This window comes from Hemicordylus capensis, chromosome 2 (assembly GCF_027244095.1).
Source record: "Hemicordylus capensis ecotype Gifberg chromosome 2, rHemCap1.1.pri, whole genome shotgun sequence".
NCBI lineage: Eukaryota > Metazoa > Chordata > Lepidosauria > Squamata > Cordylidae > Hemicordylus > Hemicordylus capensis.
The window spans coordinates 149,134,673-149,149,797 of record NC_069658.1 but is presented as its reverse complement, the minus strand read 5'-3'; the positions used below and the strand labels follow the sequence as shown (position 1 = coordinate 149,149,797).

General features: G+C 44.5%; 1 protein-coding gene across 9 annotated transcripts in view; it reads left to right on the top strand.

The window, feature by feature from the left end:
- The window catches only part of PRAG1 (PEAK1 related, kinase-activating pseudokinase 1), a 70,971-nt gene that overhangs the window by 54,478 nt on the left and 1,368 nt on the right, over nucleotides 1-15,125 (top strand). For all 9 annotated transcript variants that reach the window (XM_053299484.1, XM_053299480.1, XM_053299481.1 and 6 more), the window contains 2 exons: nucleotides 5,372-5,529; nucleotides 9,343-10,079. In XM_053299484.1, coding sequence (XP_053155459.1) covers nucleotides 5,372-5,529; nucleotides 9,343-10,079 — 895 coding nt within the window. The remainder of the gene's footprint in view (nucleotides 1-5,371; nucleotides 5,530-9,342; nucleotides 10,080-15,125) is intronic.

The following is a 15,125-nucleotide window of genomic DNA, read 5'->3' as shown; positions in this document are numbered from 1 at the left end:
CGATCGCAGCTTTGGCCTTCCCCTGTGCCGCCTCTTGGATGGGTGTGCAGTGAAGGCAAAGATGGCCGCTGCTGATCTGCCAGGGAAGGCAGGCATTCTCCTGCCTTCCCCATAGCCCTCTCAAGCAGTAGTGTGAGGTCTTGTGAATGACCTCTCTGTCTCTCTGGCCTTGTGTCTTCCTGCCAATTACTTTCAAGCCTCCAACTCTACCACCTTCATTCTCCCAGAGATCTTCTTGTCTCTTAAACATGCTTCTTTGCTGCCCCTCATGGCTAGAATTCTCTCCCAGAATGCCTGCATAATGACTCTTCTTTCCCTTTCTTCAAATACATCTTCAGCCCATTTTCCCCCTGAAGCTTTTTGGCTTAACTCCTTAGTGCACATCCCCAACTAAAAGGAAATCCAAATATGTACAACTGCATTTGCTTGCCTTCATTCTTTGCCTTTCAGTTTTCTCCCTCCCCTCCTTTCATTGTCTCCCCCACTGTCAAATTTTAGGCTGCAAGTTCCTCTGGGCAAGGACCTGACTGTGCTCTCACTCACGTTACTCTGTGAAGTGCCATGTGCATTGATGGTGCTGTTCTTTAAAAAATAAATACTGTTTGCAGAGAGCGCTGGAGGTTATTCTCTGGCATGGCAGTAATTTCTGAGACCGAGCTACTTTTCGCTAAGCAACCATGATTTCTCTTTCAGTTTTTTCCCTATTCAGAAAGTGCATTTTGCATAATGCACACGGGCAGTGGGAATAAAGAGAGAACTCTCCTCACATATGACTTCCCAGCAATCAATGCTGCATTTTGCAAATGCATCTAGCTAGCTTTTGAAAAGAGTTCCCAGTCCTGAAATGATGCCACCAAATGCTTATATTCTGCCACTATTACCCTGACTGTTAGGATGTCAGACCCTTCTGAACAAAAGTTTGATCTTCTGGTTTTACACCGTTTGGTAGGATGGTAAGGAACCTATGGCTATACCATGTTTGTGCTACTGCTGGTTTCTGCTGCTTGATTAGTTGTTGATGTTTGTATTGCTTTTGTTACTACACTTCTTAAAAATATGTATTGTGAAATTGTTAGCTGCCTTTAGATCAAAAGGCCAGAACAACAACATATTGTAATGTTTCTGCACAAATCAGTGGAAGTTTAGTGGCTTAAGTAGTCCCTGGGTGAATAAGTTTTGACAAAATGACTTCAATGTTTATATTAACTCCTTAAAAATCAGCAGATAACGTGTTTTTGGACTTTAAAATAATTTCTGTGAATTAGTTTTAAAATAGTGATTTGTGTGTGTGAAAGGGGAAGTGTTATTGGATATTGAGTGTGTGTGTGTGTGTCCTATGCAGATAACCGACATCTCTATCATAACCCACCTGTATTTGTAAGAAGCACTTTAGTAATCAGATACTGGGTTCACATATACTCAAATTTAGTCATAATTTTTGAAAAAGAAACATGAAGTGTATTCGCCAGTATATTGAATCCAGACTTGTGTAAGCACCGTGAATTAAACTAAAATGAATGGAGGAAAACAAAGCACTTCATGTCTTAGATATGGGTAGAGGGGTCTAATGATCCCAGCGTGGAGAAAACTCTTATATATCAATGAAATAGCTACTTTATATCAATGTAGCAATTAGGATAAGTAAATATTAATCATTAAAAATGTTTTTCATTCAGACATCCAGGAGGTTTTGAGCTGGGGGAAAATGTGCATGTATAAGGATTTATAAGACTCCATAGGAATTCACAGTATTGATACAAAATGCCTCCCCTGTACAGTTGTACCACGTATTATAAAACAACAATCCTTGACTCAGTGTCATGTCCCCCGCCCCACCCCTTTGGAATCAATGGCTTGGATACAGACTTGAAGGAGCAGAATGATGCTTACGCAAAATATATTTTTGCTCCCATCTCCCAGCTGCAGCCCCCTAAGTGCCCCATCACAGCGCAAAGAAGCTGCTTTATGGGTCAGAAGCCTTGAGAACTGCACATTGGGAGTGGGGTGCAGATGAAAGGGAAAATACGCAGAAGTTAAGCCGGGGGGCGGGGGTTACATGAAATAGTCTATGATAGTGCCAAACGATGAAACCGATGAGGGAGCATTTCAGTGTCTTCTGTGAATTTGTCTCTGTGAGTCACTCTGCACTCCGGCCAACGTTCTGCACAGCAGAACACTGGTGCTAGGGACCCGCCAGGGCTGCTGTGCAACAGGACCGAAAACAGCGCATGGACATTTGTGTCATCCTACTTCCATTTTGTCCTGAGCACTGAGGAAGTGCCCATGAGCTGTTTTAGGTTATTGCACAATAGGGATGTGCACAGACAGTTTGTGCATTCCCTGGGGCAGCGAGGGGTGTGTGTGCCTTTTAAGTGAGCAGGTATGGACGCTCCTTACCTGTTCGCCCCCTCCCTGCCGCTTTACCCCCACTGGCGCTCCATTTTGAAAGAGACATGCGGGGCTGTGGTTTTCCTTCCTGCAGCCTCGATCAGTGACGGCACACACATGGCCGGCGCATATGCATGGTCTGCTGACCATGCAAATGGCTGGTGCCCACACACGCCAGCCATGTGCGTGCCGACACCAAGTGGCGCTGCAAGGAGGAACGCTGCAGCCCTGCATGTCTCTTTCAAAATTGAGCGCCAGCGGGGGGAAAGCGGCAGGGAAGGGGCAAACAGGTAAGGAGCGCCTTACCTGTTTTTTTAAAGGCCGTCGAGCTGGCTTGAACGCTGGCATTTGAACAGGTTCAGCACTCCAGAAAGGGAGCACCAAACCCATTCATGAAGATCCCTATTGCACAACTTCCTGCTTCCACAGCATCACTGGGGCTGCCTTTCACATTGCATAGCAACCCCAGCAGGTTCTTAATGCTGGCATTTGGCTGTGCGGAATTGGCCCCTGATTCTAACATTTTGTTTGTGACTCTTGGGGGAGGGGGGTAAATGTGCCTACCCGTGAAAGATGGAGCACCTATCTTGCCACATTTTCCTTACTCTCCTCTCAGCAGAGTTGAATGAAGAGAAGGATCTGGGGTGTTCCTACCTTCTCTCAGCAAGGAGAGAGAAATAAACAAGCAAAAGAACACAACCAGGCTAATAGTTTTTATTTAGATTGTTTTGATTGGCCAAGAAGATCTACAGGTAGAAGATCAGACGGCTAGCTGCAGTGTAGCAGTTAAGAAAATGAACTGTAAGCTCAGAAGTCCTGAGTTCAAATATTGCCTCTGACATGAATTCATTGTGTTGTAATAGCAAGCCACTATTCTCTCAGTCTTAGCTGCTTCCTCACCTCCCATTTCTAATGTGAGTATTATACTAGTCTACCTTACAGAGGAGTTGTGTGGATTACTGATTTGAAATGCTTGGAGCATTTGGAAGAGTGCCGTAAAAATATTGCCTATTACTGTAGCACAGGCCTGCTCAACTTCGGCCCTCCTGAAGATGTTGGCCTACAACTCCCATAATCCCTGGCTATTGGCCACTGTGTCTGAGGATTATGGGAGTTGTAGTCCAAAAACAGTTGGGGGCCCCAAAGTTGAGCAGGCCTGCTGTAGCGATACCCAGCAAGTCTGAGGCTGCAATTCACAGCGTATTTACTTGGAAGTAAGTTCCACTGAAATAAACAAGTCTGGCATAAATGTGTTTGAGACTGGGAAATAAGTTCTTTCATAAAGAACAATTCATAACTGAAGAGACATAATGTAAGAAAATAGCATTGCAATCTCCTGTGATTGCATTGTTGGTGGAGTGGAAAAATGGAATTCCAATCATTGTCTCAGTGAACAGCAACTTGGTAGGAATGTAATTCATGCAAGCTTTTGTTATGATCTTCAGCTGCCAGATAAAGAAAAGTTTGATAGATAAAAGTTTGTTTTTAATAAGGCAGCTTGCGTCTTTGAAATAATTCTTCTTTCACAAGTTATCAGCCTGCTGCTCTAGTCACCTTCTGCAAACAGGAAGACTGTTATGCTGTATGTGGGGGAAGAAACACAAGTCCATTGGTCTGCCTTCTACATGTACAAAAAACCATTCAGGAAATGGAGAAATCCTGTGTGGATTGATAGATTGGATCTGCAGCTCAGTTTTGTTGCATATGTTGAAATGAGCATAATGCAGATGACATGCAAACAGCGAACAATGCAGGAGTGAATGCATATCTCTAAATTAACAGTGGACAAACATCACGTTGGCCCACATGTTCACACATCAGACACATCACGTTGGCCCAGAACAGATGGGAGAGGAAATGATTTTTGCTTTTTTTCCCTCCCTCCCAAAAGTCCTTTTCACTTGTAGAAATATGTCCCTGATAGTCATGCAGCTCTCAGGGGCATATTCCTGGTGACAGAAGGGCCTTCTGGAGAAGGGAGAGAAGCAAAGATTGCTTTCTCTTCTGTCTGCACTGGGCTCCAGAATAATTCTTTAACTGAGTTATTCTCCAGCCATTTGGTGTGTGTGCTGCCCCTTTTTGCACCCTCGTAGCACTGTGGAAGATGTGGGCCATTGTCCCAACCTTGAGGCAACTTGGAAATCTGCCTTTGAGTGAATGTACTTACATGCCACCTAATGACGCAGTGGGGAAATGACGTGACTAGCAAGCCAGAGGTTTCCAGTTCAAATCCCCGCTGGTAGTTTCCCAGACTACAGGAAGCACCTATATCGGGCAGCAGCAATATAGGAAGATGCTGAAAAGCATCATCTCAAACTGCATGGGAGATGGCAATGGTAAACCCCTCCTGTATTCTACCAAAGACAACCACAGGGCTCTGTGGGCACCAGGAGTCGACACCAACTCGATGGCACACTTTACCTTTACTTGCAAGTAGACAGTTCAACATGCATTCCAAATGCTAATTTTCATTGCTGTAGTTGCGGGGGTGGGGTGGCAGCAGGGGGGATACTTAGAAGTAAGAGTGCCAACTTCTCACCAGAAGTGGTGTGCTGGTTTGCCTACTCAGAAATAAATTGTGTTCTTTATTTTGTACACATTCCTGCTTTTCTTTTAGAATGCTCAGAGCAACTTACATAGTTCTTCTGGGTGTTCACCTTTACGGACAGTGATTGTGTTGAGACCTGCTTAGGACAGACAGACAACTCAGCCCCTTAATGTGCTTACACCACTTTATGATTTGCCTTTTCTCCTCTCTCTCCTTGTTGCTCCTATACAACACATTGCATGTATGTATTCCAAATGTACCCCCCAAAACCATATAGGGATAAGAGAAAAGGGGAAGAACACACTGAAACAAAATTAACTGGATTACAGGGGCTATGGTGTAGACATCCACCCACCATCTTCAAAGCCTGCTGCAATGTGTCTCTTGTATGCATTCACTGCATTCTCATGTTGTTGTTGTTTTTCCAACCTCTAGGCATTTTTTAAAAATGAACAAGAGTAATTCTGAGTTGGAGAAGCTCAACAGTGACTCTAGAGAAAATCTCATCCCACCTTTCCAGGGGATCCACGTTACTTTCACAACCGGCTCTGCGGACAGTTTAAATGTGGACACAAAGACGTTCAGCAATGGAGGTAGTTAAGTTTTGTCTATTAGTGTGTGATTGCTGTGCTTGCGTAAGAAGCAACCCATGTTCTGTAATGGCCACATTCAGACATAATGCTTAACCATGGTTTTTAGTGCTACTAGCACACATTTTGGGCTCACCTGCCCGGCTTCCCTTAAAGCACGCAGCCGCGGGCAGGAAATTTGCTGCTTCTCTTTGTGGATTAAACAAATGAGGAATTGCCTTTGCACCCAAAACCAGAAAATCCCAGCTTGTTTCAGGATCTACTCTCGGTTTGCTATCCTGACATGTTCACAAACTGCAGTTAGAATGAGCTGGAATTTGCCAGGCTTGGATGCAATGACAAATTCCCATTCATTTAAAACCACAAACAGCAGTGTTACATTTCTGCCCCGCACACACATGAGGTGGATGTGACCTGTCTTGAATGCCCATGGTGGTCCACTGCTTTGATTGCCCATTAATTATTTTGTTAGGATTAGTGTTTATAGCCTGCCTGTCCACTTAAAAAGAAAAAGCTCAAAGTGGGAATGAATTAGTGTTTGTTTTGAGTGGCCAGACCATTCCAAAGCTAAAGGGAAGGTTTGAATCATAGGAGCGCCCAGCCCAGAACAGTAATCTGTTGATTGAACATTCACAAACTTGTTGGTTTGTGGATTAACTATAGAATGAACAGCTCACTAGGGGAATCTAGTATAGCGTCTAGTCCAGGCCTGCTCAATTTAGGCCCTACCAGCTGTACCACAACTCCCATAATCCCCTGCCACAGTGCCCAGTAGCTAGGGATTATGGGAACTGTAGGCCGAAATCTGCAGGAGGGTCGAAGTTGAGCAGCCCTGGCCTAGTCCCTTTGCAGTCACTGAAATGCAGAGCCCATTTCCTGTGATTATCAGTAGCTACTGAGAGCAGGCCCCTTTCAGGCAAGAGCTGCAGAAATTAGCCAGGGTGATTTGCTGGGAATCAAGTGAGCCACAGAAAAATCAGCAGCTGTCCCTTGAACAGGTCTCTTTGCCTTATCGAGTGTGCTGCAGGCAGCAGTGAAAAAGGCTAACTCAGTGTTGGGAAAGGGATTATAAACGCAAAAGCATCCAATTCCTGCCCTGTTGCAGAGCACTGGGGGGCATGTCCTAGGGTACACAAACAGTTCATGCAGAGTGCCACTCACAGGCCTGTTGGGCCTCGCGGTTGCAGACTGAGAACCTCGTTGAGAATACGTATTTCATTTTGGGAAACCCTGCTCAGGAGAATCTTGCTTATCCTGTTAAAGATTGCCATACTGCAGCTAAACAAGCATTCTTTCTCATATTTGTTTCCTAGGAAGTATGCTTCCCCGCCCCCCCCCCCCCCCTTCAGTCCTTGCAGGGCTTACCACACTGCTTAAATATTTACTCTGTACCAGCTTCACAACTCTTTGGCAACCAGTGCCCACCCAGTACCATGGAAGACAGCCATGTTTTCTTCATAACACTGTGCAACATTGACTCCATCTTCCAATAACAATCTTCCAATAACATTCTTTACCTAACTGGAAGGATTCATTTACAGCATAGATATACAGGTTGCATTGTGCTTAGTTTCTAGTGTCTAGGTCCAAGTCTTAAACTGTGTTATGTTCAGTTTGAGGGTTCCTTCTGATTATTTATTTATTATTTACATTTTTATTCACACAAACACCCCCTTTGTCCTGGGACCCCAGAGTGGTGAACAAAATATTAAAAACGACAAACTAATAAAACAAGCACAAAATTTAACTACACTAAAAACAAACAAACATAGCTACAACTATGGGGGGATCAGAGAACAGCTATTCATTCATTCATTCATTCATTCATTCATTCATTCATTCATTCATTCATTCAATTTCTATACTACCCTTCCAAAAATGGCTCAGGGTGGTTTACATTAAAACAAATGTACTCATTTACCTCAGGCTTGAGTGACAAGGGCAGTCCTCAGTCTCCACCAAAAGATGGTGGAGCCCTGCAAATCACATCTAAGAGCAAGTTCCACAACCTGGGGGCAGTGACCGAGAAGGCTCTGTCCATTTGCTTGGCAAGTGAGCTGCAGCAGGGTATCAGCACATGGGTGTCGGTGTGTTGGCATATGGAGCAGAGCCCTCCTAGCTGATTGGGTAGATGCAGCTGGGAGCAGGCAGCCCTTAAGGAACCTGGGGTCCAAGTTGTTTAGAGCTTTAAAGGTGATGGCCAGCACCTTTAATTGTACTTGGAACTGATTGGCAAACCAGTGCAGTGTCTTCAAGATAGGTGTAATGTGCACACAATGAGCTGCTCCAGGTATCAGTCTGGCTGCTGCATTCTGCACCATCATAGACCGACATCCTGACTAACACTGCATGTGTGCAGCAGAAGAAGTAAACATACAGTGGCTTCATGCCCACATTGTATGCGGGAGGTGGGCGATTTTTCCCGAGCTCCCCCTTCACCAGAAGCACTCTGCACAGCGCACACTTATGTCCCTGAGGTCATCATGCAGCCCTCTGACAGTCTCTGATGCAGAAAGGAATTAAACATCTTCCCTGATAATCAAGCAAGCTATTTACAACAAGAGGTTTAGACCTTAGAAATAAAGTGCTTGTCAAGTTAAGGTAAATAAACCATAAGGTCTCAGCCCATTTCTGTCACACTCATATACACTGAAACAATGTGAAGAACAGCTGAGCAGCACTGCATTAAACTGGGCTCTGAACCTTTAGTAGGATTCAGTGGCTGACATCCAGCGCAGCCCATTGGTAATGCAGCAGGAGGATGGAGAGCTTCCCCACCAGCGCTCCCACCGTGCAGCCTCAGTGCAGCAGGGGTGAGTGAATTTTAACGCTTCGCACTGCCTCCAGAAGTGCCTTGTGTCATTAAATATATATATATATCCCTGAGGGCTACATGGGTCAGGGACATATTTTCAGGTGATACGGGGCACTTCTGGTGGAAGTGTAAAGCATCAGAATTTGCTCCCTTCTGCTGTGCATCCAGAGCAAGCCAGGAAAGTTCTCCATCATGCATGCAGGCACGTCTTCCTGCCCACACTACTGGATGTCAGCCACACATTTGTAAATAAATAACTGTGATACTCTGCATGTCTGTTTAGAAGGAAGTTCTACTGAGTTCAGTGGGATTTACTCCCTAATAAGTGTGCTTAAGATTTCAGTTTAACTGACCAACAACACATACCAGCATCAAATTATGGATTTCTACATTTTAGCTTCTGCTTTCATCAGTAACACAGAGTTGTTAGATTTCAAAACGGGTAGTAGCAGTCAAGGTGATAGTCCTTAGCAGTGATGTCGTTGCCAGTTCAGAAGTGCAGAGGGTGCTCTCCATGACAGCCCCCATGGCCATGTCCACCCTAACAGCCAGAGAAGCTGAGAAGTACCAGTTCTTCATCTCTATGCATCCCCCGCTCCACTACACCCCTGAGCCTTAGAATGCAATGGCTGGAGAGAATTCTGAGGGAAATGGCACTTATTGTCACAAGAAAGGCTTAATATACATTTTAATTCTTTAAAAAGCTCACTAGGGAGCAAGTCAGTTCAGCTGAACTCAACTATTTCTGAATAGACATGGCCCTTCTTTATGAATGTTATGAGACCTTGGCACAGCTGCTCCCATGCCACATTTGGCTCAGCCCTCAGACACAAGGTCCTCAGTCCTTAATAAGTTTCATTATCCCTTGCTTGTATGCTTACCTGTTTAGATGGAACTTGATACTAGGCCTCATGTTGTAAAATGTCCTTTTTTTATCCATGCTGGCTGGGTGTTTGGCTCTCTCTGACTTGTCATCTGCTTGCTATCTTTGTGTGTTTCAGGACAGTCAAGCAAAACGAGTGCTCATTCTCCCCCCAAAACTGGGAGGCCTGTCTTTCCTTTGGCTAATTTCCCTGCATGTTCCAACAAAGACAGGCCACACTGCACACCTTTGCAGCCACCCCCTCTGCCGCAAAAGAAAACGGTCAGCAGAGCTGTGTCCTCCCCAGATGGTTTTTACTGGGGCCCAGCCTCTCCAGCTAGAGTAGCCATTCCCACAAGCCCCAAGTTGAACTTCAGTCAGTCAGAAAGTAACGTATGTATCCGTGAGGAGCCTCCATTTGGCACCACTTTGGGACTTAACCACCGGACATTTTCTTCCTCCGAATCTCTAGAAAAGGCCTTCAAAGGATCCCCTTCCCCATTTCTGCATTCTGGTAAGAACGGCAGCGTCTGCACCCAGAACAAAAACTTGCCCCCTCGTTCTTTTTCCCAGCATAATATGTCCGCCCAGGTTTCCTCAGGATCCAGCCTTCAGCTCCACAACCTCCTCAGCAACATTGACAACAAGGAGGGGGTATATGCCAAATTAGGAGGGCTCTATGCAGAATCCCTACGCCGCCTGGTTTCAAAATGTGAAGATTGCTTTATGCGCGACCAGAAGAGTGAGTTGCATTTCAGCGAAAACAGCTGGTCTTTCTTCAAACTGACATGCAACAAGCCCTGTTGTGATTCGGGGGATGCCATTTATTACTGTGCGACCTGCTCCAAGGATCCCTGCAGCTCCTATGCAGTGAAGGTATGTAGTTGCAGAACACCTTTCATGATGACTTGCTCCAACTTTTCCCTGATCTGCTGTCAGAAACCAGGCCAACTAAGGCTCCTCACAGGGATCCACAACCTATCTGTCTCTGAGAAATTTCATAATTCTTACGGAAACTCTTCCCTCAAAAAATTCTTTTGATACGTTATCTGAGGAACCACCTCCTCATTTGCTTTTGGTGAAATCTAGGTCAAGCTAGAGAAGAGCCGAGTTCCCCTGATGGTGGTCTCCCCCCAACCCCTGACTGGTGGTCTTTTTTTTAATGCAGTGTGATTACTCTGAATGATTTTCCTCATCATGTCAGCCAATGTTTTTAATTTTATTTTTGCTTTCTCCAAAATTCCTTTGAAGTTTTTGTTTTGCTTGAGCAGGGACCTTCTCAAGGTTCACTTTAGGGGAAATGTGCTTAACATTTGAGAACAGAAAGAGAGAGAGAGAGAGAAATGTTGCTAGTCTGATCAACAAATGTTTTTACTTCTATGGAAACTTCTTAGATGTTTTGCCTGAGGAGCAAAACAAATTCACTCTAAATTCCACTGCAGGGAAATTTTTAGTAGCACCTTGCAGGAACCAATACAGAAGGGAGTTGCCTAGAAATATTCGAGGTCGCATTCTATAAATGAAACCAGTCAGATACATCTGTCTAGTCAAAGCAAGCAGAAATCCAAAATCAAGCCAGGAGTCACTGTGTCTAAAAGTTACCAAGTAAGAAAATCAAAGTTTTCAACATCTTCCAACGTGCTGGCAGCCTCCTTCCCTTCCATTGGACTGCTGGGAGACTGGAACTGAGCCAATAGGGTGCGGCTGTGCCTGGTTGCCATGGTGACCATTGCAGCCGGAGGTATAGTAGCGACAGGCTGGAAGTGACTCTTGTCACTTGTGTATCCTCCCTATCGAAGAAGTGCCAACATCGGGCAAGATGTATCTCCCTGTAATCCATGGGGTGTCATGTGGGCACAAATCACTAGCAAAATAATGTTGTGACACACAGGATGTGTCACTAGAGATTTCCTTCACACAAGCCCCACCAAAATGGGCACTGCACATAAAGTTAGTGCCTTCCCCCACCCCTCAGCCATGCTCCTGTCCCTTTTTAAAAGCAGCGTGATCTACCAAAATTTAAAAGAAGAGAACTTTTCTTAGCATAGTAACCCTTGTAGATGTGTTTGCAAGGCTGAGATAATTGATGAGAAAAGCTTCCACTGCTTCCTGTGTGCAGGGCTGCTGTTAAAGGCACAAGAACAGGGTCAATTCAAAAAAAGGGGGAAAGTGGTTAATCTGTTGAGTCCTTTTGCAGCTCCCATTCATTTCACTCGTGCAGGAGAAATTTCCAGTTGATCCACATCTCTCATGTCTGTTTTCACTGAGGAACAGCCAGGGCATCCCTGAACTCTCCTTATAAAGATACCCTTTAATACTAGTTAATGAGCCTTTTGCATGTTCACAACACACAATATAATTGCCGCCCAATTCTATGCATGTTTAGTTGGAAGTAAATCCTACTGAGTTCAGTGTGTGTGGAATTACAGCCTTCGTTTCTGTGAACCTTTAGGGCGTGATGTTTTGGCCATCAGTTTTTCTTGCTTTGCTTCCGTAATGAGGGCTAGAAACTTATTCCTTTCAAAAAAAAATCTGACCTTTTCAGGATATTAAGAAGATTGAGTGGGACAATACCAATTGCCCCAGTGACTGTATTTGCCCACCCCTTGCCTTTTGAGATAATTTGAGAGACTACACATGGCTGCAGATTCCTTTCAATAAACCCTCGCTGTAGCTTGGGGTGTCGGAAACCTGCACAATTCTTAGTTCCACCATCTCTTTATCGACCCTCTGTGAGCTGGGGCACTCATTTCCAATGCATCGCACGGAGGGCCGTCTGCACTGACACGGACTCACAAAAGGAGGCCTGCCTCCTCGTCGCTTGGGTTACTTTTTACTGCGTTTGGACTCTGAGTAGACACTTACTACAGAAAGGAGTGACTGCCAGGGATGGAACACCGTCTCCCCCCCCCAGTTTCCCCAATTGCAGAGCACATGTGTGTCCATCCATTACAAAATGTGCCTTTGTCTGATGCTGGCAGACTGTGGCACATTGAAGCTGAGCCAAAGAACGAAGATACAAGCCTGGCTGCTGTGCACAAGTTCTCAGTGGAGAAGTGTAGCTAGGCAATGTTCAGGAATGCTTTCATTTTCATTGTTGGAATATTTTTGATAGACAATAGTTTCGGGGCTTAGCAGTGGAATAATCTCTCTTTTTCTTCTTCTTCTCCCCCAGAACTTTGATATGGGTTTCAGACATGAAAGCAGTTATAGATCAGATAGTTGCCTAAAGACAGGCTTCAACAGGCTTGACTTTGAAAGTTTGAGCTAAGACGAGGATCCTGTCAGAGCCAAGATGCTGCTAGCCATCCTTCTCTCACACAGAACGAGGAGCATAATTGAAGGCGGAGTCGTTAAAACAGTCTTGCTTCCATCCCTCCTACTCATGACTGGACCAGGGGAGGATGTGCAGAACAAGGTTGAGAACATGAACCTTCACCAGGAAAAAAGACTCTTAATAAGAGACGGGGGAAGGCATGATTTGGAGGGGGGAAGTGGAAGGCAGGGGAGGAAGGTTTAACTCCTTTCCAGCCTGCTATTTCTGCCCTTTCACAATTGCCTCCTTGTTTCTCTAGAACCAGCATAGCGTAGTGGTTAGAGTGTTGGACTAGGATCGGGAAGACCCTGGTTCAAATCCCCATTCAGCCATGAAACTCACTGGGTGACTCTGGGCCAGTCATGTATCTCTCAACCTAACCTACCTCACAGGGTTGTTGTGAGGATAAAAAATAAGCATGTACACTGCTCTAAGCTCCTCGTAGGAAGAGCGGGATATTATTATTATTATTATTATTATTATTATTATTATTATTATTATTATTAATTCGATTTCTATACTGCCCTTCCAAAAATGGCTCAGGGTGGTTTACACAGAGAAATAATAAATAAATAAGATGGCTCCCTGTCCCCAAAGGGCTCACATTCTAAAAAACACAAGATAGACACCAGCCACAGTCACTGGAGGTATTGTGCTGGGGGTGGAGAGGGCCAGTTACTCTCTCCCTGCTAAATAAAGAGAATCACCATGGTAAAAGGTGCCTCTTTGCCCAGTTAGCAGGGCAGATATACGTGTAAAATTAATTAATTAAAACTGGCAGGAACAGTAGGTGGGGCCTACTCTTCTGGCTGCCCCCAAATCTCTCCCACTGTGCAGTTTTGTTGGTAAACGCCCCCAGTCTGGTGCAGAACCCCTAGTCAGAGATATTTCTCATAGTAGCCATATAAGCGCACCTGTAATTTGATTGCAAGATCAGCCCCTAATTTTGTTTTGATTTGTTATTTCTTCGCAACACTGGGTAGGAAATTTGGACTGGACTCTTGTGCACAGTTTAGCTCTTTGTCCCATTGAAATCAATGGGCTTTTAACTGCCTAACTGTGCATGGAGTGTTAGCCCTAGAGAACAATAGCAGATAGCACTTTGTATAATATTCAGATGCCTTGAAGCACCCCATTCACAAAATCTCCAAGCAGGCAATAGCATTTAGAAACCATTAATAAATAAAATTTCAATATAAAATAGTTTTAAAACCTCTGCCATTCGGAGATGCATTCAAACAGCCCTTTGCTCCTGCCCAGCCTCTGAGGGATGATGTTTTATGACTCCGAGAGAAATAACATTGACTTCAGATATAGATCACTTTATATAAGTCTTTGCTCACTGGGTTGTTGTTGTTTTTTAACTTCTTCAGATTCTCTCTGTTGCTTTATTTAAACAATTTAATTTATTTTACATGGAGAGAGAAATAAATGCTCAAGGGGTGTCAGGTCATCCCACTTAATATTTGATCTCCCTTTTCTGTCTTAAACAAAATTTCTTTCTTTCCTAATATTCAGTCCAGGACAGTTAATGACCTGGATGACAAAGTATGCAAAGAAGGCTGTTTCTCTCTCTCTTGTATTTCTTTTTGCTAACAGCAAGGCTGATTTGTCGTTGGGCTAATTTCCAGCCCAGGATCAGGTATAAATAAATCCTCTAGTAAAAGCATTTGTAAAGAGAATGTCGAGAGGAGTTGTGGTGTAGCTGACCGAATGGGTTTCTAATAGAACAAGCCTGTTTTTCTGCAAATGCTCCCAAAGACTCATCAGAGCAGTGAAGGGGCTCTTTCTTTGGGATAGCATCTAACACCAGCTAGCCCCCAAGTCCATCTGTAGCCAGACTCCCATAGACACATCCACCTAATATATATTTTACTAACTTAACATTATTATTCTAAATTGTAAGTCCCTCTGAGAGCTTTTCCTGGCGAAAAGGTTGGAATTTAAAGGTAATAAAAGTCACATTATGCAACTTTGAAAAACAGAACAAAGCAATTCGTTGATGTGCATTTGAAGGAGAGTGTAAAAAGCAATGAAAGCAACTGCCCAAAGGTATTTGATGAAATCCATCTTATTCTTAGGGGGATTATAAGAGAAATTTGACCTTGATGCCTTACTAAGTATTGCCTCTGCAAATGGCCAGAGAGAGTAATATTGCAGTTACCAGCTAAGCAGGAGTCAGGTGATTTAAAGGACCAATAACATTCTGCTTGGTCATGTAAAGCAGTGTTTCTCAACGTTTTTGGAGTCATGGACCGGTACATTATTCGTGCGCAGTTTCCCGGACCAGCAATTAGCAAGGGGGTCGCCCCCCTCACTCTCAACCCCACCCCCAGGCACCCCCCAAAAAACAATTTTGACCAACTCTCCGGAGCTCTTGCTGCTGGATAATGTTCATTTTGCTTCCTTATAGTATAGCAGCAACTGAGCCCCTCTATTCCTCTTCCTCCCCACTGAGGAGCTTGATTAGCCAACTGCTTGACTGCCTGCCTGGTCAGTACCTGCTTGCTACGAAGCTGCTGGTCCATACTTCTCCAGAGACCATTCTTGGCTGCCCGTCTCCCCTTGCCCCGTTCCCCAAATGAAATTGCCCTCTCGGCTCTTGC